General features: G+C 39.4%; 1 protein-coding gene across 1 annotated transcript in view; it reads right to left on the reverse strand.

Annotated features, from left to right (window-relative positions):
- LOC124621921 (1-phosphatidylinositol 4,5-bisphosphate phosphodiesterase-like) overlaps positions 1–23,387 on the reverse strand; it is a 603,554-nt gene that overhangs the window by 15,818 nt on the left and 564,349 nt on the right. The window contains exons 21-22 of the mRNA XM_047147427.1: positions 15,211–15,281; positions 1,617–1,860 (exon numbers count right to left, since the gene is read on the reverse strand). Of these exons, the coding sequence (XP_047003383.1) occupies positions 1,617–1,860; positions 15,211–15,281 (315 nt within the window). The remainder of the gene's footprint in view (positions 1–1,616; positions 1,861–15,210; positions 15,282–23,387) is intronic.

Below are 23,387 nucleotides of genomic sequence, written 5' to 3' on the forward strand. Positions count from 1 at the left end.
CTTTAAGAAGAATGTAATAATTCTGATTCCAAGGAAGACAGGTACTAACAAGTATGAATATAACGAAATATCAGTTTAGTTAGTCACACTTGCAAAACATTCATACAAATTTATTTACAGAATGGAAAAACTAGTAGAAGCCAATTTTGGGGAAGACTGCTTTTGGAGACAAAGATGTAGGAATGCAAGAGGCAATGATGACTCAATGACTTATCCTAGAAGATTGGTTGAAGAAAGGTGAACCAACAGTTTGTAGACTTAGAGAAAGCTTTTGACGATGTTGATTGGACTATAATGTTTGAAATTCTGGAGGTAGTATGAATCAAATACAGGGAGCAAAAGGTTATTTTCAGCTTGTACAAAAAACTGTCAGTAGCTGTAAGTGTGGAATGATAAGAAAGGGAAGTTGTATGAGAAGAGGCCCAGACAGGATTTTAGCCTGTCCCGCGTGTTATCTAATCTGTACATTAAGCATGCAGTAAAGGAATCCAGGGGTAAATTTGGAAAGAAAATTAAAGCTCGTGGAGAAGAAATAAAATCTTTGAGGCTTGCTATCACTTCATAACTATGCCAGAGGCTGCAAAGTAAAATAAAAAAAAGTAAAACACAGGTAATGGAATGTAGTCACATAAAACCAGGTGATGCTGAGGGAACTAGTTTAGGAAATAAGACACTGAAATTAGTAGAGGAGCTTTGCTATTCAGGCAGCAAAATAACTGATGATGGCATAAGCAGATATGATACAAAATACTGATTGGCTACAGCAAGAAAAGCATTTCAGAAGAGGAGGAATCTGTCTACATATAAAATAAATTTAGTGTTAAGAAGCCTTTTCTGAAGATATTTGTCTGGAGAGTAGCCTTATACGGAAGTGAAACATGGAACAGCAGTTTTTGAAATGTGATGATAATAAGTATGCTGAAGATTGAATGGGTAAATCAAATAAATAATGAGAAGGTACTGTACTGAACTGGGAAAAAGCAAATTTATGGCACAACCTGATGAAGAAAAGCAATCAGTTGATATTACACTCCTGATGCATCACACAATAATTAATTTCATAATAGACAGAAGCGGTAGTAAAAATTGCAGAAAGAGACCACAGGATGAATACAGGAAGCAGGTTCAAATCAGTGCAGGTGGCAGTAGTTATTCAGAGACAAAGAGGCTTGCACAGGATAGAACTAGAGTGCAGAGCTACATCAGACTGAAGGCCACAACAGCAACCAGAGTAATAAGTGGATTTACAGCTTGCCGGATGTTTGGAATGGGGGGAAAGGGCATTTAATTTGATTTTTTGTTGTGAGTTACAGTGTTCTAATGGAAAACACATCCGTGATGTGGGTATATCTTGGCTCCTCTTACATACCATTACATTCATAAAGCAAGTTAGGATACCCACAGTATTTTAAGGTTTTTGGCTACACAATACATCAAACATGAATTGGGCTAATAGTTATAAAGCACTAGCATACTGAAGCTGAGGCATATCGAGGTGGCTCAGTGGAAGCGGAGTCAATTGGCAAGGACAGCCTACCACACCTCAGTAGCTGCAACATAAGGAATTTTGTCAGTCGACACGAGGTGTTGCTGCCAAACATGGCAGTGCTACTCACATTCTGCAGTTCAGCGTTGACGTCAGCAGCCTGCTGCTGGTGCTTAAGGGTCAACTTTTCCCTCTCCCTGTCTTGCCTCATGTCAGCCACATTCCTCTCTTCCACAAACTTCCTTGTATTGTTCTGCTGCTTCTCACGTAATGTGCGCTCTCTCTCTCCTTTCTTTAATGACTTGTCCTTGCTGACTGTTCTCATTGTTTCGATGGAGATTTTTGCTTGCTGAGTGTACATCTTCTTCAGTTCCCTGAAAATTATATTAAAATGACAACAAACTGCTGCTGAATGAAGTGACTGTGAATATCTGTAAGATGTCGTGTTCAGTTTTCTGAGATGCAATGAAAAAAAAAAAGATCTAATTGTGTCAGTGTTATCACTAAGATGTAAAGATGGTTTGAATCACCTCCCATAACTACATAAATCTGTAGTTGTTAATGTGGATGTTACTGGCTTAAAACTGAATATTTGAAAACATTTTTGAATTGATATGAGTTTGTTACAGATATGTCTGTAGGTGGCATCATCTATCCCCCATTTAGTCCACATTTAGCTTGTATTCTCCAATAGATAAGTATTTTTCCTACCTTTTATTCTGAGAAAGCTCCCTCTCATAGTCAGTAGCGCTGTGAGTATTCTTGATCATGTATTGGCAATATAATACTATGAAAGGGGTAGTTGCTACTCACTATATCCACACACACACACACAAACACACACACACACACACACACACACACACACACACACACACACACACACACACACACACGACCACTGTCTCTGGCTGCTGAGGCCAGACTGCGAGTAGCAGTGCATGATGGGAGAAGCAAACTGAGTGGTGGGGATAAGGTGAAGGCAGGGGTGAGGAGGAGGAGGGATAGCAGGGTAGGGGTGGGGGACGGTAAAGTGAAAGTGCTGATTGTGGGAGCATATAGGGATCAGGTGGGGAGAGGGAAGTGAAGCTAGGTGCAATCAGGAGGTCAGACAGAGAGCTGGGGGCAGGAGCAGTGGAAAAGGGGAAAAATAAGAAGACTGGGTGCATTGGTGGAAAAGCAGGCTGTGCAATGTTGGAATATAAACAGGGAATGGGATAGGTGAGTAAAAAGCAATGACTAACAAAGGTAGAGGGCAGGAGGGTTAGGGGAATGTAGGATACATTGCAGGGGAAGTTCCCATTTGTGCAGTTCAGAAAGGCTGATGTTGGTAGGAAGGACCCAGATGGCAAAGGCTCTGAAGCAGTCACTGATATGAAGAACATCGTGCTGGGCAGTGTAGTCAGCAACAGGGTGCTCAGCACAGTCACGAACCTTTCCTCCAATACCCTTAGCCCCACAGAAGTGTCAGTCCCTCCCAAGTCCTCACCTTTTGCCCCACTCCCAAATTATAGTCATGCAGGACTTGTTAAAGACCCTCTCTCCTTCTCCAGGTCTCTACAGTGGAAACAGTTTTCCTCCACCAACCCTACCAGTCAGAGTCAACCAAAGACGAATGTTGAATCCTGCCTGACTCAGTTCACTCCTCCATCCAAATGTCATGCACCCCCACTGCCCCAAAATCACCTCCTGTAACTTTCAGAATTTCTTAACCTTGAACCTTGTCTCACCATGATTCCCTGATTCCCTCAACATGCAAGCAAACCTTACTTCCGCAGAAAGAACCGCAATCCACCACCTAAAATCTGGTCCCGCCAACTGTCAGATACATGCCTGTTCATCATTATTACAGAGGTCAAAGGGTGGGTCTCCTGTTTATAAAGCTACTGATAATGTGTTAGTGACTACAACGTCTAAAGTTGGTGCCCAAGTTATTTTGCAAGGGCCATCGTTGTTTGTCGGTTGTGTCTTCAACTTTATTGAGATTAAAATTGATGACGCGCAATGTGGTAATGGTTGGGTAACTGCTACTGTAGTACATTGTTCTGATGCTCAAAATGTTGCTGGTCTTGATGACTTCAGGAGTCATGAGGTCATTGCTTATTGGACATTTCAAATTGGAGAGGCATATAACAAAGATATGGGTCGTTCGTATCTCGTTTCTAGTATGCATTTGATTTTGAGGACTAGGAATCATTATAAGACAAGTGAGACTGAGGGAGTTTTCATTTGGTTTAAAGGTGATTTATATTGTAAAACTATTAAGATTATTGGTGATGTAACATTTTATTACTGAAACTGAAAAATAAAGGTTAATAAAACTACACACTGATCTTTCCAAAAGCCAAGAAATAAATTGTTTTCCTTTATTCTAGGCCCATGGGTTCTTTGGGTCTCAAAACAGTACACTGATAACATAGTGTACCTGCTGACAAATGTACTAAGGTGGTTTGGTTAGGGGGTGGTGTGGGTGGCAAATTCGTGTCATAAATTCTGCGAGCATTGGCCTCGGAGATGTTACAGCATGTTACGTATCTAGTGTAAATAGCACGTGACCTTTAGTGCTCTGCAGTCTCTCCTCATATCCTTACGCCCAACCCAGTAGCTCTCCCTGAAGTCCATCACTTTCCTCACCCTCCCCAGAGTCCATAACTCTCCTCACTCCTGCCACCCCCCACACTCCTACCTTCTACATCCATAAACCCAACCACCCAAGACACCTCATCGTGACCAGTTACTGTGCCATAATGAGAGAATCTGCTCTCATAGACCATCACCTCCAGCCTATTACCCACCCTACCCTCCTTTATCAAAAGGTACCCACCGTTTCCTACACTGACTCTCCACAGCCACAGTTTCTGTTCCTTTACCACATGGCGCCATACTTGTCACTGTTGATGCCATATCACTAACACCACCAATGTCCATGGCTTTACCACTATTAAACACTATCTTTCACAATGCCTGATGGATTCCAAATCTATAACCTCCTTCCTAGTCACCATGACCAACTATATCCTCGTCCATGATTACTTCTCCTTTAAAGGCATCACCTACAAACAAATCCAGCATATGGCTATGGGTACAAGCATGGCACCATCCTATGCAACCTATTCATGGGCCATCTAGAGGAATTTTTTCTAACTACCCAGAATCCCAATCCCAAACCCCTCACCTGGTTCAGACTCACTGATGGCATCTTCATGATCTGTACTGAATGGGAATGCCCTATCTACTATCCTTCCCATCCCTCCCACAGTGGTATTCTGCTACCCACAAAACCCCCACAATATCCCCCTTGCCTCATGGTTCATATCCCTGTAATAGACCTAAATGCAAGATCTGTCCCATACACCCTCCCACCACCACCTACTCCAGTCCAGTCACAAGCATCACCTTTCCTATCAAACGTGTGGCTACCTGAGAAATCAGTCATGTGGTCTATCACTGTGCTGCATTCTACGTGGGGATGAAGTGCAGTGTTATGTGCAGTGTAATGCTGTGTGCAAGTGATTGTCATTTGTAATTATTATCTCTGTCACAGTCTCTGATTTATGTTTCCTCATTTGTTTTTATGCTGTTCTGTTGTTTAATTTTCTAGTAAAAGAGTTGTATGAGTTACGGTGTGTTTTTATGTTGCAATTAAGTAAATACAACAAGTCTGGCATCAGATACAACAACCAACAAACTGTCTGTCCGCATGAATGACCATTGACAAACTGTGAACAAGAAACAGTACCACCCAGTTGCTCAGTATGCTGCCCAACAAGACGTTCTTCATTTCAATGACTGCTTCACAGCCTGTGCCATCTGGAACCTTCTCACCAACACCAGCTTTTCTGAATATTGCAGGTGGAAACCCTTCCTTTGTTAGTCATTGTCCTGTTTCCTTTCCAGTTCTACACAGCCCTCTATTTCACCAATGCACCCACAGTCTTTCTACTTTTCTGCTTCGTTCCTCCCAACCCCCCCGCCCCCCCCCCCCTACCTTCTTCCCAACTCATCCCAGTATGGCCCCACAACCAGCAATTTACTGTCCCCCACCCCTACCCTGCTATCCCTGCCCCCTCCCCTGCCACAGCCTCCTCCTTATTGCTGCTCATCACCACCCAGTTTGCTTCTCCCATCATGCACTGCTGCTCGCAGTCTGGCCATGCCAGCCAGAGGCTGTGGTCCTGTGTGTGAGAGAGTTCTGTTTGTGTGAGTGTATATTTGTATGTTGTCTAATTCTAATGAAGGCCTTTCTGGTGAAAAGATTAACTGCTGACAGTCTATCTGCGACTCAGCATCTTCACTATATGGTGAGTAGCAACTATACTTTTCATAATATGTCATTATTCCATTAAGGATTTTCCATTGTTTGATTTTGTATTTGCAATTTTAAGGTTATCAACTTTATATTATAATTTAGTTAACTGCAGCCTTCAGTTCTAACAATCAGAACACAGATATGTTTACAGTGTGAGTGGTTCTCTGGACCTGTTCAGTTGAAGGGACACTATATAATGTATTCAAATACATTTTGTGATGTATAGAAGTTAATTTGATTTGTGATTAAGTTTTTTAGTACTGGTATCCCCCTCTTTTATTATTTTTAAACAGATCCTCTAATGATGATGTGGTAATATGTTGAAAACAACAATGATATTACTTGTGTGATTTGCTGCACAAATATATTATACAAAGTTTTTGCAAGATAATCACCGAGTTTCCCTAAGGCAGTATGTCTAGTCTCAGCATTTTTGTATTGCTGCTGGTTACTGTTGACTTCAAAGTGCACTATATTAACTGGGAATCAGTCACTTGCTTTCATATCAGCCTTTGAAGACTCACATTGGCTTCCTATGTCATTTATCCATGTGCTGTGCACATTTTGCCCTGTCAAAACACAATAACATTTCTTTTTAGCATTTTTACCAATGATGGTGCTGCTCATCATAACGGATGGTGATGAACATTTTCTTGCTAGGATCTGGATGTATATGTGAAATGCATTCTGCACATTAACAAATAGTACAACATTTGTTAAGTAAACTCACCATTCTATTCAAAGAAGAAATTTAGACACAATGATCATCGCAAGCTGGTCTTTTATCATTACTTAAGACAGACATTACATTCTTCTGCACCAGATATCAATTTTTCCAAATAATCTGTTAGAGAGATCACAGAAATTATCAGGTCACTGAAAAGCAGTACATCTTCTGGTTATGATGGTATTTCAGTCATAGTACTAAAATCTTTCGTTGATTTGGTAATGCCCCTCTGGAGTTACCTTTGTAACCAGTTGAGGAGTGAAGGTGTATTTCCTGAAAGGCTGAAATCTGCATTAGCAACACCCATTTATAAAAGTGGATATAAGTAACTGATCTTCCTCCCAACTGAAGGTTTTTTTTAGTATAGCTTACAACAGAATATTAAACCATTTTTCTGAGAATAGTATTTTAGCAACAGGTCAGCTTGGCTTCAGTAAAGGCTTCAGCTGATTTCATGAACTCAGTTTTGGTAGAACTAAGGAATAACTATAGGCAACAAATTAAACCCACATACGGCTTTGCACAAAATACTTAATACTTTATTTTTCCAACTTGGAAAAGAAATCTCACAGAACTAACAGTCAAAGAGTAAAAACTTGTATCTAGCATCCACTGCACTTGCATAGAGTAAACTAAGCACACATCACTAGCTACTCCCCCCCCCCCTCCCCCCCAAGTACTCATTTATCCCAGGCGCTCTGCACTTTAACTTGACTTGTCTCCCTGCTCTCGTACAGAGGACTTTTTGCTGCGAGGATGAGAGAGCCGGTGTGGGCTGTTGCGTTGTGGTTCCATGTCCTCTTGTCATGGGTTCTTCTGCCATATCATGCATAGTGAGTTCCAAACTTTGGTCCCTCCCCATCTTCTTGAGTCTCATCATACTCCAGTTCTGGTAAGACCCATACTGGTTTTACTCTCTCTATGGACACTCTAATAGTTTTGTCATTCTGTGAGATGTCCATAGTATGGGTGTTGTGTCATACTATTCGATAAGGTCCAGTATTTGGAAGGTGAAGTGGCGCTGTGACTGAATCTGTGTGGAGCATGACATGTGTAAGTCTGCCAACGCCTTATGCATGAAAACTGGTCGCTCACCATGTCTAGATACCGTAGGCCTTCTCATTGTTTCCACACACTCACAGATTTCATGTATTAGTGATGAGAGGTTTCTTGGCCTTGGTGATGCGGCAGCAGTTAGGTAATCAGCCGGGATTCTCAATGGTTCCCCATACACCAATTCTGCCACTGAAGCACTGCTGTCCATCTTGTATGCGGTCCACAGTCCAAGGAGAACCAATGGTAATGCTTCTGTCCAGCTTCTCTGTTGACACGTGAGAGGTGCCTTCAATGTCCTGTGCCACCTCTCCACCATACTATTGCTCGCTGGATGGTAGCTCGTTGTATGGTGGTGCTGGAACCTACATAAATCAGCTAGCTCGTTGAACAGACTAGACTCAAACTGGCAGACTTGACCTGTTGTGATATGAAGGGGGCACCCACAGCAAGCTAGCCACTGAGAGACAAACATCTTTGCAAGGTTTCTGCCACTATGCCAGGGATCAGAATGGTCTCTGCCCATCTCGTGCATCCGTCTACCACTGTTAACATGTATTTATAGCCATCCGAAACTGGAAGTGGACCCACTAAGTCCAGATGGACATGGCAAATCTTGCTGGTGATCCTGTGAAATTCCCAATTTCTGCATAAATGTGTTGTCCTATTTTGCAGCGCTGACATTGTAGGCATGTGTGAGTCCATTCCCTGGCGTCCTTTTTAATTAATAGCCAGATGAAACATACTGTTCAGTGACTTGATTGTGGCATTTGCCCTGTGTGTGCCAGGTCATGAACACTGTCAAGTGGTGCCTTACGAAATTGTGTGGAATGTATGGGCGTGGCTTCTGCCGTGATATATCACACCTTAACTTAAGCCATCTTCCTGACATGAGTACCGGCTGTAAGTGTAACCCTGTTGTGTGGTCTGTCAATAACTTTTGTAGATCCAGGTCCGCTTCCTGTGATGTAGTGAGTTCTTCATAGTTTATTGTGGTGGTCACACCGCAAACACAAGAAAAGTAATCTGCAACCAGATTCTCTGCACCTCTGATGTGTCTTACATCTGTGGTTAATTGATTGACAAACTCTGTGCCAGAACTGCCTTTGTGAACACTTATCGCTGATGTTGCTGAAAGGTTTATGATCAGTGAAAATTGTTACTGGCCTAGCTTCAATATTCGCGTGGACATGTTTGACGCTTTCATATATTTCCAACAACTCTCTGTCATATGCATTCCATTCTGTCTGTCGGAGTTGGAGCATCTTTGAGAAGAAACTAAGAGGTTGCTAATGTCCATCAACCTGCTGTTGCAAGGCTGCACCAATTGCGACCTGGCTCGCGTCTACTACAATACTCAATGGTGCATGAGTAACCTGCCTCCTCTAAGCTTCTTTGCAAGTCGCCAAAAGCTTTGGTCATTTCTGGTGTCCATTGCAGCTTACACTTTCCTGTGGTATTCTTGCCAGCAGTGCGTTTGTAAGTGGTGCCTGTGTTTCGGCAGGAACTGGTAAATGACACTGGTAAAAATTTACCATACTGAGAAAATGCCTAAGTTGTTTGTAGTCTGTAGGTTTGGGTAGGTTACACAACATGTAGATCTTCTCCGGTAATGGCTGTATACTGTCAGCTGAGACTACATAGCCGAGGCAAGTTACTTGACTCTTGGCCACGACGCATTTGCGTTCATTTAGCATTACTCCATGCGTATCAAGCCTTTGTCATACCTCCTGAATAGGTCTATATGTGATTGCATATCCTCTGAGAATACCAAAATATCATCCAGATATGTATAACAGAAAGGCAATCCCTGGAGCACTTCATCAATGAATCTTTACCAGGATTGGGCCGCATTTTTGAGTCTGAATGGCATAAATGGAAATTTGAATAGCCCAAAGGGTGTGATCATCGCTGTCTTTTCCATGTCAGGTGGAGCCACAGGAATCTGATTGTATGCCTTACGACAATCCCGTACTGAGAATACTTTCACACCCGCTAGAGCACAGGTAAATTCTTCAATATTTGGTATGGGGTACTTGTTCAGGATTGTTGTCGTGTTCACTCGATGGTAGTTGCCACAGGGACACCATGTGCCATCTTCCTTACATATTAGGTGGAGAGGGGACGCACAAGAACTGCCAGACCTTCTTATTACCCCAGCTTGGAGCATCTCCTCAAATATTGCTTTTGTCTCTGCTAATCGCTCTGGGGCTAATCTGCGGACGCGTCTTATTACTGGTGGTCATGGTATGGTGTGTGTGTATAAAGCACTGTATTATGTTTAACAACAGGAGTCTTTATGGCTTCTTGTTGGGGAGACTGTATAGCTGAGTTACTGACTTCTCCTAAAACAGCCTCTGCCGTACTGCACCGAAAGCCTTGTATCATGCCGCTATTTGATCCAGCAGTATGAGAGTTATTTGCCAAGTCCATGGTGAGAGCAAAATGGGACGAGAAATCTGCACCTAAGATTGGCTGTAAAATATCTGCCACTAGAAAATTCTACTTGTAACGGGTAGATAAACCAATATCTATAGTGAGATCTTTATAGCTGTTCATGTTTACACTTGAATTGTTAACTGCTATCAATTTCAAAGGCTCCCTCGTGTCCTCCTTAACAAAGCTTGGAGCCAGCAAGGTAATCACTTCCAAGACGGTGTTGATCCGGAAGTTGAGGCCTATGAGTCTATCAACCACTTGTAATCTGTGCAATGTTAGCTTATACTCCCAGGGTGACGCTGAGTGCCATAAAGGTATACTATATAAGAAGCCTTCAAGTGCCTTATATTGACTGTGCGTGTTGCTGCTTGCAACTGTCACCTGGTTCCTCGTTTGTATATGGCACTGTTCATGAGTGCCGTAGCCCATGGCGCCTAGAGTGGGCCTTCGCCATTTGGGTGTCCACAAGGTTTTGTTCATCTTGTAGCTTGTGGCCCGAATCATCTGTGATACCAGCAAAAATTGTCAGTGTAAGCTTGATCCTGTTTGGAGTGTGACCTCCTCTTGTTACTGGTGGACCTGGTGGACGTCTGCGGCTCCAAATCATGTAGGCACGTAGCCATACTTTCCATCACGTCTCGCAGTTTCCTGATCCCCTCATCAAAGCCTGGTTTTTGCCTGTAACCTGTGGCTGCACAGCTTAACTTACATTCTTCTAACCATTCTGATTAGTCATCACTGGCTTCCATTGCAGAAGTGGCAGATGACATTGCTACAGATGCTACAAGTGTCAACTGTAGAGTAGTGAAAGCTCTGTCAGCTATTTGCAGTTGTTTGTCAAGAGACTGTCATTTGTACGCAATCAACGTCAGTTGAACTTGATGAGGAAGCTGCCATTGCCAGACGTGCAGTAACAATTCATTGGACATCATGCTTGCATCGACTATAATGAGTAAATGTCTCCAAAATTCAGATGGACTTCTGTTCCGCATTTCTCCTGATACATCACCTGGGAAAGTCGCTGTTCAAGTAATTTCATGCAGCGAGCAATCAATGCCATTTTAAGTGTGGTGTATGGGTTGCTTAGGTGTGAATGGAGTCGCTCTTAACTGCAACCATGGCACAGTTGGTAACGGTGCGTTCGTGCGTGAAAAATCATCGATGTGTGACTATGTAGTGTGGCTGCTACTACTGGCATTTGCAAATTCATGGAGTCTGCTTTGCTATCATTCTTCAGCGCTGCAAGCTCCAAAAGCCCAATCTGTTGCTTTAGCTGTCGCTTCTCATTGTTTGTTTCTTGCAGAATTTTGTTAGCTTCTCCATCTTTGGCGGAACTGTCACACAGTAGTAAGTTGTGAGAGTTTTTCTTGTTTTTCCTGGGTTCACCAAATATGTAGGCAAGAAATTAAACCCACATACAGCTTTGCGCAAAATACTTCATTTTTCCAACTCAGAAACGAAAACTCACCGAACTAGCAGTCAAAAAGTAAAAACTTATATCTAACATCTGCTACACTTGCACGGAGTAAACGAAGCACGAGTCACTGGTTACTCCCATGCTCCCACATAACAAATACTCTGTTAGCATTTTCTGCAATCTTGTCAAGCATTTCACTTGTGTAGCTTGTAAGATTCTACTGAAGATACTAAAATGGTGTGGTATTAAAAGCATTCCCCTCACATGAAAGGAATCTTATCCTAACAATAGAAAACAGAGGGCCACATTAAGAAATGTTACGACACAAATAAGACTAAATTCTCAGTGAAGCAACATTAAATATGGCCCCACTCCTGTTTCTAGCTTATGTAAATGATGTACCTGGTGCTCTTCAGTAACTATAAGATTTGCTGATGACACAGGAATATTAATAAAGGGCCCTGACACATTCATACTACAAACAGTTTAAACCTCAAAACTTCCTGGCAGATTAAATCTGTGTGCCGGAGCGAGACTCAAACTAGGGACCTTTGCCTTTCGCGGGCAAGTGCTCTACCAACTGAGCTACCCAAGCACGCCTCACGCCCCGTCCTCACAGCTTCACTTCTGCCAGTACCTCGTCTCCTACCTTCCAAACTTTACAGAAGCTCTCCTGCGAACCTTGCAAAACTAGCACTCCAGAAAGAAAGGATATGGCGGAGACATGGCTTAGCCACAGCCTGGGGGATGTTTCCAGAATGAGAATTTCACTCTGCATCGGAGTGTGCGCTGATATGAAACTTCCTTGCAGATTAAAACTGTGTGCTAGACCAAGACTTGAACTCAGGACCTTTGCCTTTCGCAGGCTAGTTCTGCAAGGTTCGCAGGACAGCTTCTGTAACATTTGGAAGGTAGGAGACGAGGTACTGGCAGAAATGAAGCTGTGAGGCTGGGGCGTGGGTCGTGCTTTGGTAGCTCGGTTGGTAGAGCACTTGCCTGCGAAAGGCAAAGGTTCCGAGTTCGAGTCTCAGTCTGGCACACAGTTTTAATCTGCCAGGAAGTTTCACATCAGTGCACACTCCGCTGCAGAGTGTAAACCTCATTCTGGAAACATCCCCCAGGCTGTGGCTAAGCCATGTCTCCGCAATATCCTATCTTTCAGGAGTGCTAGTTCTGCAAAGTTCGCAGGAGAGCTTCTGTAAAGTTTGGAAGGTAGGAGACGAGGTACTGGCAGAAGTGAAGCTGTGAGGACAGGGTGTGAGTTGTGCTTGGGTAGCTCAAATGGTAGAGCACTTGCCCACGAAAGGCAAAGGTCCCGAGTTCGAGTTTCAGTCCGGCACACAGTTTTAATCTACTAGGAAGTTTCATATCAGCGCACACTCTGCTGCAGAGTGAAAATCTCATTCCAGTTTAAACTTCAATCATATAAATAGTCATCTTCTATACTACCATTTAAAGACAAATCGGTGTTTAACATTGTTACCAAAAAGATCAAAAAGTTCTTGACCAATTTACTTCAAATATTTACCCAAAGCTCTAATATAGATTCCAACAAGCATAAGCTGTATACATTTTAATACATATGGTATATAACTGTGTATGTAATATATAAAGGGGAACAGTTGTCACCAAACTTCTCAAAAAATTCTTGACTGATTTACTTCAAATTTTTACACAACCCTCTAATAAATGCTTGAATGGACAAAGCCTATATATTCTTCCAAAGTATACAGTACAGTATATGGTAATATACATACTATGTAAAATGGAAATGTTAGTATCAAAAGTCTCTAAACATTATTGACCAATTTATTTCAAATTTTTCCATGATAATCTAACAAACATTCAGATTGACTTGTAGTCTGCTGAGCATTGGAGGCTGATGTTAGTTCCCCTACAGTTCACTGCCTGTCCTGTTTTATCAGTCTGCCCAGCCTACAACATCTGTAATGATGGGTGGCCACGTAATTCCATAATGTCTGTCTGTGGTTTCACCATGTGTTGAAGACACTCACCACAGCACTCCTCGAAAACCCGACACATTGTGCAGTTCCCAAAGGGCTCATGCTGAGCCTCCGGACCATCACAATCTGCCCTTGGTCAAATTCAGATAGATCACGCGCATTCCCCATTCTACACATGGACAGCACGCTCGTTAATACAACATACACTGTGCGTGTGTCTGACTATCAGTCATTCCTCATGAGGTGATGCTGCTATCAACTGTATGAGTTTATATTGAGAGTAGATCAGTGGTTATAATGTTCTGGCTGATCAGGAGGTTATGAAAAGAGAGGGGTGGAGGGAGGAGGAGAAGGATAAAAAGAGGTGTAAGGCAAAGATGGACAGAAAGAAATAAAGACGTATATCTGATTCCTGGACATATTTAGCAGTTGCAAAGCATTGCTGGATCTGCTGGTATTATACAATTCAAAACAAATCAAAATAATTTACAGATTAATGGACATACTGAAAGAGGCTCTATGTGTATAGTTCCCAGACATCCAGATGGATAACAAACTGAGATAGCACCAGCATAGGGATTATTTAATCAAAATGCCCAGTACTGCTGGCTCTGCACTCAGAAATATGTCTCACTGTGTTGACCTGCAGACGGGATTGCTAGCATACTCAGCATGCTTTCACTCATCACTTTTCTGTGACATAACCTCTGACACAATACAGCTAAGATCAAGAAAATATTTATTCTACAGAAGCACACAGTAAGAATATTGTATAAAGATGATAACTAAACATCTTGTAGAAACCTCTTCAGGGACCTGGAGTGTGTTACACTCGTGTGCCAATACATACACCGACTGGTGGTATTTCTGCTAAATAACAAGAGTGAATTAAGGATGAACTGTGAAATTCACAACTGCAACAGTAGAAGAAAAGGACATATCCATATAGAATATGCATCCCTGTCTAGGATTGAGAATAGAGTTTTATATACTGGTGTAATATTATATAAATATATGCCCGCAGGCATCTGTCAGAAAATTTAAAATCCCAAAAGATTCAAAAACAAAATAAAAGTGTAAGCACAAGCTGTTCCTTCTACAGTTCATTAGAAGATTTGGACTTATGGGGAATGTAAATGCTACAATATTCCAACGTTTATGTTAAACAGATTTTGAGATTGCCAATTATTTATCTACTCATTTAAAAGGGCATGCTAAAAAATAATGCCTCCAAATGTTTTATTCTATTCTCAATATTGGTTAACGCATTACAGGTCATTTATATTACTCAGTCGACATTCCCACTTTGAATTTAACGAACAACTTCAAGGACTTCACTTTAACAGTGATGAAGCAGTGAAGGCATAGATGAGGTTGTGACTCCATCAGCAAAACCGAACATTCTACAGTGATGCTATCAACAAACTGCTCTTTCATTGAGAGAAATGCATTCGTGACCAGGGTGGCTGTTGAGATATAAATATGTTGATATGAAGGATAAAGATGCAGAACAATAATAAAGCTTTTTATTTTAAAAGCTTTAAGAGCTCTCACATAAAAAATTCAGTGGCATTACTTTTCAGTATGCCCTTGCAGCTTTCAAATACTGCTATTATAGTCTTGGCATTTCTGCACTCAGTTCAGGGATCCTAATCTGTTTGTGACACTATGCTTCAAAGATAGCAAGAACAATGATTCAGTCAGTGGCCAAATAAAATATTTGTTTGTGAATCACATCTTTAGGTCATAATTTTTCACTAGTCCATTGTTTTATCTATTAAATAATATAAAAAATTAACATCTATCAAAAATTACCTGTCATGTTTCAACTTTAGCTGCTTTATCTGGGAACCCTGTACATTCTCCATGATTTTATGGAGGATCTCCTAGAACATAAAGTAAAGTCACATGAAGAAATATATATTTGCTCATTTATTTACTTACTGTACTATTACTCATCATACATGGAGCCCTCGCACACAGGTTTTTCATTATCTGATGGTTAATAAATTAAAATGAAATGTTCACATTGGTATTTTTATAACTACATTCCACCAAATTTTCTAGTTAATGATCTTTCTTGTTAACAACAAAAATTGTTGTCAACAAAATATTACATAAACGTTCCACACAACTTTTGCCTCATTTTCAGACGTGTTGTATTCTTATTTTTGGGCAAAGCTCTGTTTTGGGCTATAAGAAACTTTAAAACAGAGAAGAAGAAACCAGAATTTTAAATGTCTGTTTTTATCATTTGCTATACTATTCACAATAAAATAATTTTCTAAGCACATCACTGAGATCAAAATTCTTTAATAGTTACCCAGAACATTTGCTTACAAACATATGCATCCTACTAAGACAATGGCACCCCTCCTGCATATGGGAGTCTCCAAGGAAGCTAAGGCAATAAGGCTCCCACCTTAGGATTACATAAGAAGGCCTCACTTAAACCTACAGTGGAGGATATGGACTCCTGCACAGTGGAAATAGGACATTACGATGAATGTGGTACTCAGTGAAAAATTCTTCTTTTCCATGTTGAAACACTCTGACTGTTACATTCTTCTAAACCTACACCCACATGACTAACTGAAATTCACACCAAAGTGTCTGATAGACAGTTCATCAAACCACTTTCATACTATTTCTTTATTGTTCCACTCTCAGAGTGTGGGAAAAACGAACACTTACATCTTCCCATGTAATCTCTTATGTATCTTATTTCATTACAATAATCGTTTCTCCCTATGTAAGTGGGTGTCAACACAATATTTTTGCATTTGGAGGAGAAAGTTGGTGATTAAAATTTCATAAATGATTTTGGCAGAATCAATATTGCCTTTGTTATAATGATTGCCACCCTAACACTCATATCATATCCATGATCCTCTCTTCCCTATTTTGCAATAATACAAAACAAGCTAACCTACTTTAAAATTTTTCAGTGTCCTCCATCAACTGTATCTGGAAAGGATCCCATACCACATAACAGCTCTCCAGCAGAGGCTGGACAAGTTTATTGTAGGCAGTCTCGTTAGTGGATTTGTAGTATCTTCTATGTCTTCTGACAATAAAACAATATCTTTGGTTTGCCTTCCCCACAATATTATCTGTCTTATTATTCCAATTTCAACTGTTCACAACTATAATCTCTACCTGTTTAGATCAAAAGACTGCCTTTAGGTATGTGTAATTTATCGAACTGAAATGAAAGGATATGTCAATGACCTCACACTTTTCATTGTTTAGGGTCAATTGTCACTTTTCATGTAATACAAATATCTTGACTAAATCATTTTTCAATTGGTTTGATCTTCTGATGACTTTATAGATGGTAAATGACTAGACTATATCATCTGCAAATAATCTAAGAGAGCTGCTTAGATTATCTTCTACATCATTTATATGGATTAGGAACAGCATGGGGCTTGTAATAATCCTTTGGGGAATGCTTGATATCACTTTGTTTTACTTGATGACTTTCCATTACCGTTAGTTACCACAAACTTTGACCTGTCTGATAGGAAATCACAAATCCAGACATACAATTGGTATGATACTCCACATGTATACAATTTGATTAGAAACTGCTTGTTAAGGACTGTATCAAAAGCATTCAGGAAATCTAAAAATATGGAATCCACTGGAGATCCCTTGTTGATAGAATTTATTACTTCATAATAATAAAGAGTTACTCATATTCCACAAGAATGATACTTTCTGAAACTATGCTGACTATGTATCAATATATTGTTTTCTTCAACATAATTCATACTGATCAGGCTCACTATATGTTCCAAAAATCTACTGAAAATCAATGTATGTGATGTGGGTCTGTAATTCAGCTGATTACTCCTATTTCCTTTCATAAGTATTGGTGTGACCTATGCAATGTTCCAGTCTTTAGGTTCATGTCTTTCATCAAACAAGCAATTTTATATGATTGCTAAGTATTGAGCTATTACATCAGCATACTCTGAAAAGAACCTAGCTGGTATACAATTTGGACTTTAAGATTTGCCTTCTTTTAAATGAGTTGAGTCACTTCACTATATCAAGGATATCTACATCTAATTTACTCATGTTGGCAGCTGTTCTTGATTCAAATTCTGGATATTTACTTCATCTTCTTTGGTGAAAGAATTTCGGAAAACCATATTTAGCAACACTGTTTTAATGGCACCGTCTTCGATAGCCCCAGATCTTCGATATTTCCAAACTGGGGCAAAACCTTGATCAAAATTTAAGAAAATCAGTTCTCCAAAAATATGTTCATTTTGTAGCACACATCTTTCTGAAGAGTTTGATATGTAAAACATTTATGTTCAAGAAAATGTAAGATATGTTATTTGGTCTTAAGTGTGCCAAAGTGAAGTGCCATACCTCTTCACACAGCATCCTTCTATCGCATGTCACTGTATTTTGCTCCGCAGAATTAAAATGTGTATACTTTGTAATGGATGCCATCAAACCTATATTCAGGACAGTGGAAGTTAAAATGTCCTGTGGTGCCTCTCCTGTCCCTAAGTTGGTCAGTTTGACATCCTAGCCTCCCTTCTGTCGGGAGAGTTAATTTGGAGTTGGAACGGCTACTTGGGTGGGGTGCGGCGTCACATACTGGTTTGGTTCCTGTTGATTCTCTCAGTGGGTGGGATTATACTAGACATGGCCTACACATCAACAGGAAAGGGAAGGGTAAACTGGCTGGGCTAATAGCAGGAAATGTAAGCGGGGGGAGGGGGAGGGGGGGGAGGGGGGGGGGGGTAGAGGCACTGCCAAAGTAGTAATATACCAGTGTTGGAGCAGCACCTTTTTAGGATAGGTAGGACAGAACGAAGTCAAGCTCTGAGAGAAGTAAAGATTGAAACAAACCTTCAGTTTGAGAAACAAATCAAACAGCATAATCCTGGCACATTGGATCAGCGAACACAGCTGTTGGTTAAAAATTTACAGCAATCAGCAGAAATTTTGTTTCCACCCAATTTCATCTCGGCAAATGTGAAATGCCAACTATCTTTAGTGCATCAAAATATTCGAGGGCTTAGAAGTAAAATTAATGAACTACTTATGTGCATTGATGAATTACAGTCATCGAACCCAGTTGATAAAATCTGCCTCTCTGAACATCATGTGACCACTGATATAGATATGTTAAACCTTACAGAATTTAAGTTAGCCTCTTACTTCTGTAGACAAAATATAGAGAAAGGAGGAATTGCCACATTTGTTAAAAACAGTTTTAAATTTAAGAATAAATTTTACTTAGAAGCATGTGCAACAGAGATAGAATTTCATAATAGGTAGCCATATACAGAGCACCTTCACGAAACTTCAACCTGTTTATAAACGGTCTTGAAGATTTATTATCTCATCTAAAATTAAAAAACAAAGAACTGGTGGTTGCTGGTGATTTTAATATTGATGTCCTGAAAAACACTGTCAGTGAACAGTTACTGAAATCAGTTACATTGTCATTCAATTTAATTTCTACGGTATATTTCCCAACTAGGGTATACAAATGTTCTAAGACTGCCCTTGATAATATCTTTATAGACAAGTCTAGGAAACTAAGCCACATTACAAAACCAGTAGTAAATGGGCTATCTGACCATGACATGCAACACCTAACATTAAATTTTGAAAATTGTCAGGGTAAAACATCTATCAGAACTGATGGTTGGTTGGTTGGTTTGGGGAAGGAGACCAGACAGCGAGGTCATCGGTCTCATCGGATTAGGGAAGGACGGGGAAGGAAGTCGGCCGTGCCCTTTGAAAGGAACCATCCCGGCATTTGCCTGGAGCGATTTAGGGAAATCACGGAAAACCTAAATCGGGATGGCCGGACGCGGGATTGAACCGTCGTCCTCCCGAATGCGAGTCCAGTGTCTAACCATATCAGAACTGAGTACAGAAGGCTAATAAAACAATCAAAAACTGAGAAATTTAGGAGATTGCTCAAAGAAATTAATTGGATGGATCTTTACAGCATCCAAGACACAAATAGAAAATACAAAACATTCCTTAATAAAGGTAGCACCTTATTTGAAAACTGTTTTCACCTGAGGGTGACTCAAATTAAGCAGAAGTCAAATAAGAAACCATGGATCACACAAGGGATAAAGATATCAAGTGAGACAAGAAGGAAACTCTTTCTGATATGCAGGGACACATTTGATATTAGCATTATAGCTTATTACAAAAATTACTGCAACATACTGAAGGAGGTTATCCAGAAATCTAAACACCTGCATTATAAGAAGAAGATAAATACATCCCACAATAAAATAAAAACTATATGGGATGTAGTTAAGTTAGAGACAAGTAGAACCAGAAATGATGAGGAACAAATAGCTCTAAAAATAAATGAAACCCTAGTAACAAATGCATGTTGTATTGCAAACCATTTAAACTAGTATTTTGTCTCTGTTACTGATAGCATGGGGTTGTCAGGTTCAGTACATAATGCAATGGAATATCTGAGACCAGTGCACACAAGCTATCTCAGTAAAATGGAATTGACACTTACTTCACCCAAAGAAATAGAATCCATCATAAAGTCCTTGAAATCAAAGCATTCTAGTGGTTATATAACATATCAATAAAGTTAATAAAAGAGTGTTCATGTGAGCTTAGTCATATCTTAAGTTCTTTGCGTAATTAATCACTTATCACAGGAACATTCCCGGCCTGGCTTGAATATGCTGAAGTTATACCTCTCCACAAGAAAGGGGACAAAGAAATGCAGTCAAATTACCAACCGACCTCACTTTTGCCAGCTTTTTCAAAAATCTTTGAAAAGGTTATGTTCAGGTTACTTAAGCACCTTAGTGAAAATAACATACTGTCAAAGTCATAGTTTGGGTTTCTTAAGTGTTCTGATATTGAGAAGGCTATTTACACTTACAGTGAAAATATCCTTACTTCGTTAGACAATGAATTAGAGGCAACTGTCATATTCTGTGACCTGTCAAAGGCTTTTGACTGTGTGAATCACAGCATTCTCTTACGTAAATTGAAATATTTAAATATTATGGCATCACAGGTGGTGCTGCAAAGTGGTTTCAGTCATATCTTATTAATAGAAAACAAAGGGTGTCATTACGTAACACTTCATCAGTAGGCAATCAGACATCATCTGACTGGGAAGAAATTACATGTGGCATTCCCAAAGACTCCATACCAGGGCCACTACTTTTTCTTGTGTATATTAGTGACCTGTCATCTGTTACATTACCAGATGCCAAGTTTCTCTTATTTGCAGATTATACAAATATTGCAGTAAATAGTAAATCAAATATAAATTTAGAAAGGACAGCTAATCAAATTTTTACTGACATTAATAAGTGGTTCATAGCCAATTCACTGTCATTAAACTTTGAAAAGACCCACTATACGCAGTTCAGAACTTCCAAGAGATTTCCTTCTAGTGTGTGTATAAAATATGACGACATGCAAATAGGAGAAGTTGAGAGTGTAAAATTATTGGGATTACAACCTGATAATAAATTCAGTTGGGAGAGGCATACTAACAAACTGCTAAAGTGCCTAAACAAGTCTGTGTTTGCAATGGGAATGATGTCAGACATAGGAGATATAAATATAAAAAAAACTGGCATATTTCGCTTATTTTCACTCCATTATGTCATATGATATTATATTTTGGGGTAACTCCACAAACCGAGAAAACATTTTTAGAGTACACAAGTGTATAATAAGAGTGATGTGTAGTGTAAATCCAAGAACATCATGTCAAAACCTATTCAAAGAATTGGGCATACTAACCACAGCTTCTCAGTATATTTATTCCTTAATGAAGTTTGTTGTAAATAAAACATATCTTTTTCCAACTAACTGCTTAGTACACAGTATCAATACTAGGAATAAGAACAATATACATAAAGATTTAAAATTCCAGCAATCAGCAACGCATATTTTCAATAAGTTACCAGCAACCATTAAGAGTTTAGTTTCAGACAATGCACAATTCAAACAAGTCTGTAAATTGTGGAAGTTTAATTTTAAATCTTGCACATAATTTGACTGTTCTTAACTGAGGATCATTGAAATGAATAATTTACTTTAATTTTTGGCAATACTTGGTTGTAATAGCCAAGTAACTAGCTACTGTGTGAATGATGGATTTAATGAAAGCAGATATAAGTATTAAACCTGTAAATATTAGAAGTTTAATTTTAATTCATGTACATAATTTTACTGTTTATTGACTCAGGATCATTAAAGTTAATGAAACTCAAGTTTTTGTAATTACATTTTTGTAATGTGTTTATCTGACATGTTCCACACCCAGGAGGATCCCCTCTTTCGTGGGTCTATGGAATAAATAATTAGCCTAATCTGATCTATACTGGGTGGGATTGTTTATAACTGGGAGAAAAGGAACACTTCAGAAAATTTTCACTCTGTATTGCCTATTAGCTAAAAACTTTCTCTTTTGTGTGACACGAAATTAAATATAGGAAATATAAAACCCATAAAGACAAGACACAAGCAAGACAGTACACATTTCTCCAATCCTTAGGTTACAGCATTTCTCTCTCTAATCTTGCTACAGTTTTATACAGTGTGCTTTTCTTTCTGCAAATGAATCTATTACCTCATCAAAGTTCATCAAATGTTTAGCTACATGAAAAATAAAAATGTCATTGTCTAATACTGGAAAAGCTGTTAATATGAATAGTACGCAAGACTGATGTGGTTTCTCGATTTGATTATGTCTAATTTGTCATTAGCTGCTAAATAAAACAAAATAGGCCTTCTTAATACTGTAGCAATTGTAACACATGCCAAATAAGTGAGGCTGCTTTGGCACAACTGGTCATTTTTGTATACCTCATTCACATAAATAACATGACAGAATGTAATTCATGAAGTACCAATACCAAATTCCTATTATTCCGACTACAAGCAAAAAGATTTATGTTAGGAAATAGTTTCACACTTCATTCATGTACTCCAGTTTCTCAAGCATGAAATTGAAAGTAGTATTACAAAATTTTTAAATAAATTTGGAATCGTCATATTCTTCCATACAATTTGTGTCATGTTCCCATTTCTTCTCCTTCCTCACTCTAAGAAACAATCTTGTCATAATTAATTCTGTAAATGTTCCTGCCATTGTCAAAACTTATTCTCCGGTTAAATTCACTAACCCTGTTGGGATCACCAGTTCAGTCATCCAATATTTATTCTCCAGTTAGGTGTTATTACCTATTCATACAATGCATTTTCCATGCTATTCTGAGAATATAACTGGAGCGGCTGCTAATCTGGGACTGTAGAATTGGACATTAGTGGTGTAGTGATCTGGTAAAAATTTTCTGTCAAAATATTTTCTTGACTACACCAAGAAGAGTACATATTAATCTTTCTTGCCTATTCTTCCTGTTAGTCATTTATTTCTGGTCTGGTAGTCTTAATATGTGGATTCCACTAATAATTATAACAATACTAATCATTTGCACACCCAGCCAACCACCTAAACAAACAGCAATTGGGATTCACCTGTTCAGGTTTCTTTGATTCAGCTCCTCTAGCCCCATCCGCTTTTGTCTGCTGAAAAGTGTTTTTATTTCTAGATCTGATGGGGACTCCCCTGGCAGAGTTACCTTGTACACTATGCATCCATTAAAAATCAACTAATGATTTGTTCAGAAATCAACTTAAAATGTGTTCAAAATCTTCTAACCATCAAAGGTGATTTTTTTTAGTTATGCTGGGAACTGCATTGTACTGTTTTTGGTAATATATGCCCACACGTTGATATTTAAATTCTGTATATATGAAGAAGATAATAAGAACCTGCAGACGGCAAAGCAGTCAATGAGATCTCCTCTATAGGCTCGGCTGATGATGGTAATATAAATGTTTTATGTGAAACATCTTATTCTTTATTCAGAATTGGTATGGTCATTAGAAATACAGTTCATTCAAATTTTAGAATGTATATCTTTCAAAAATCCAGTCTTATC

Source organism: Schistocerca americana, chromosome 7 (genome assembly GCF_021461395.2).
Source record: "Schistocerca americana isolate TAMUIC-IGC-003095 chromosome 7, iqSchAmer2.1, whole genome shotgun sequence".
Taxonomy (NCBI): domain Eukaryota; kingdom Metazoa; phylum Arthropoda; class Insecta; order Orthoptera; family Acrididae; genus Schistocerca; species Schistocerca americana.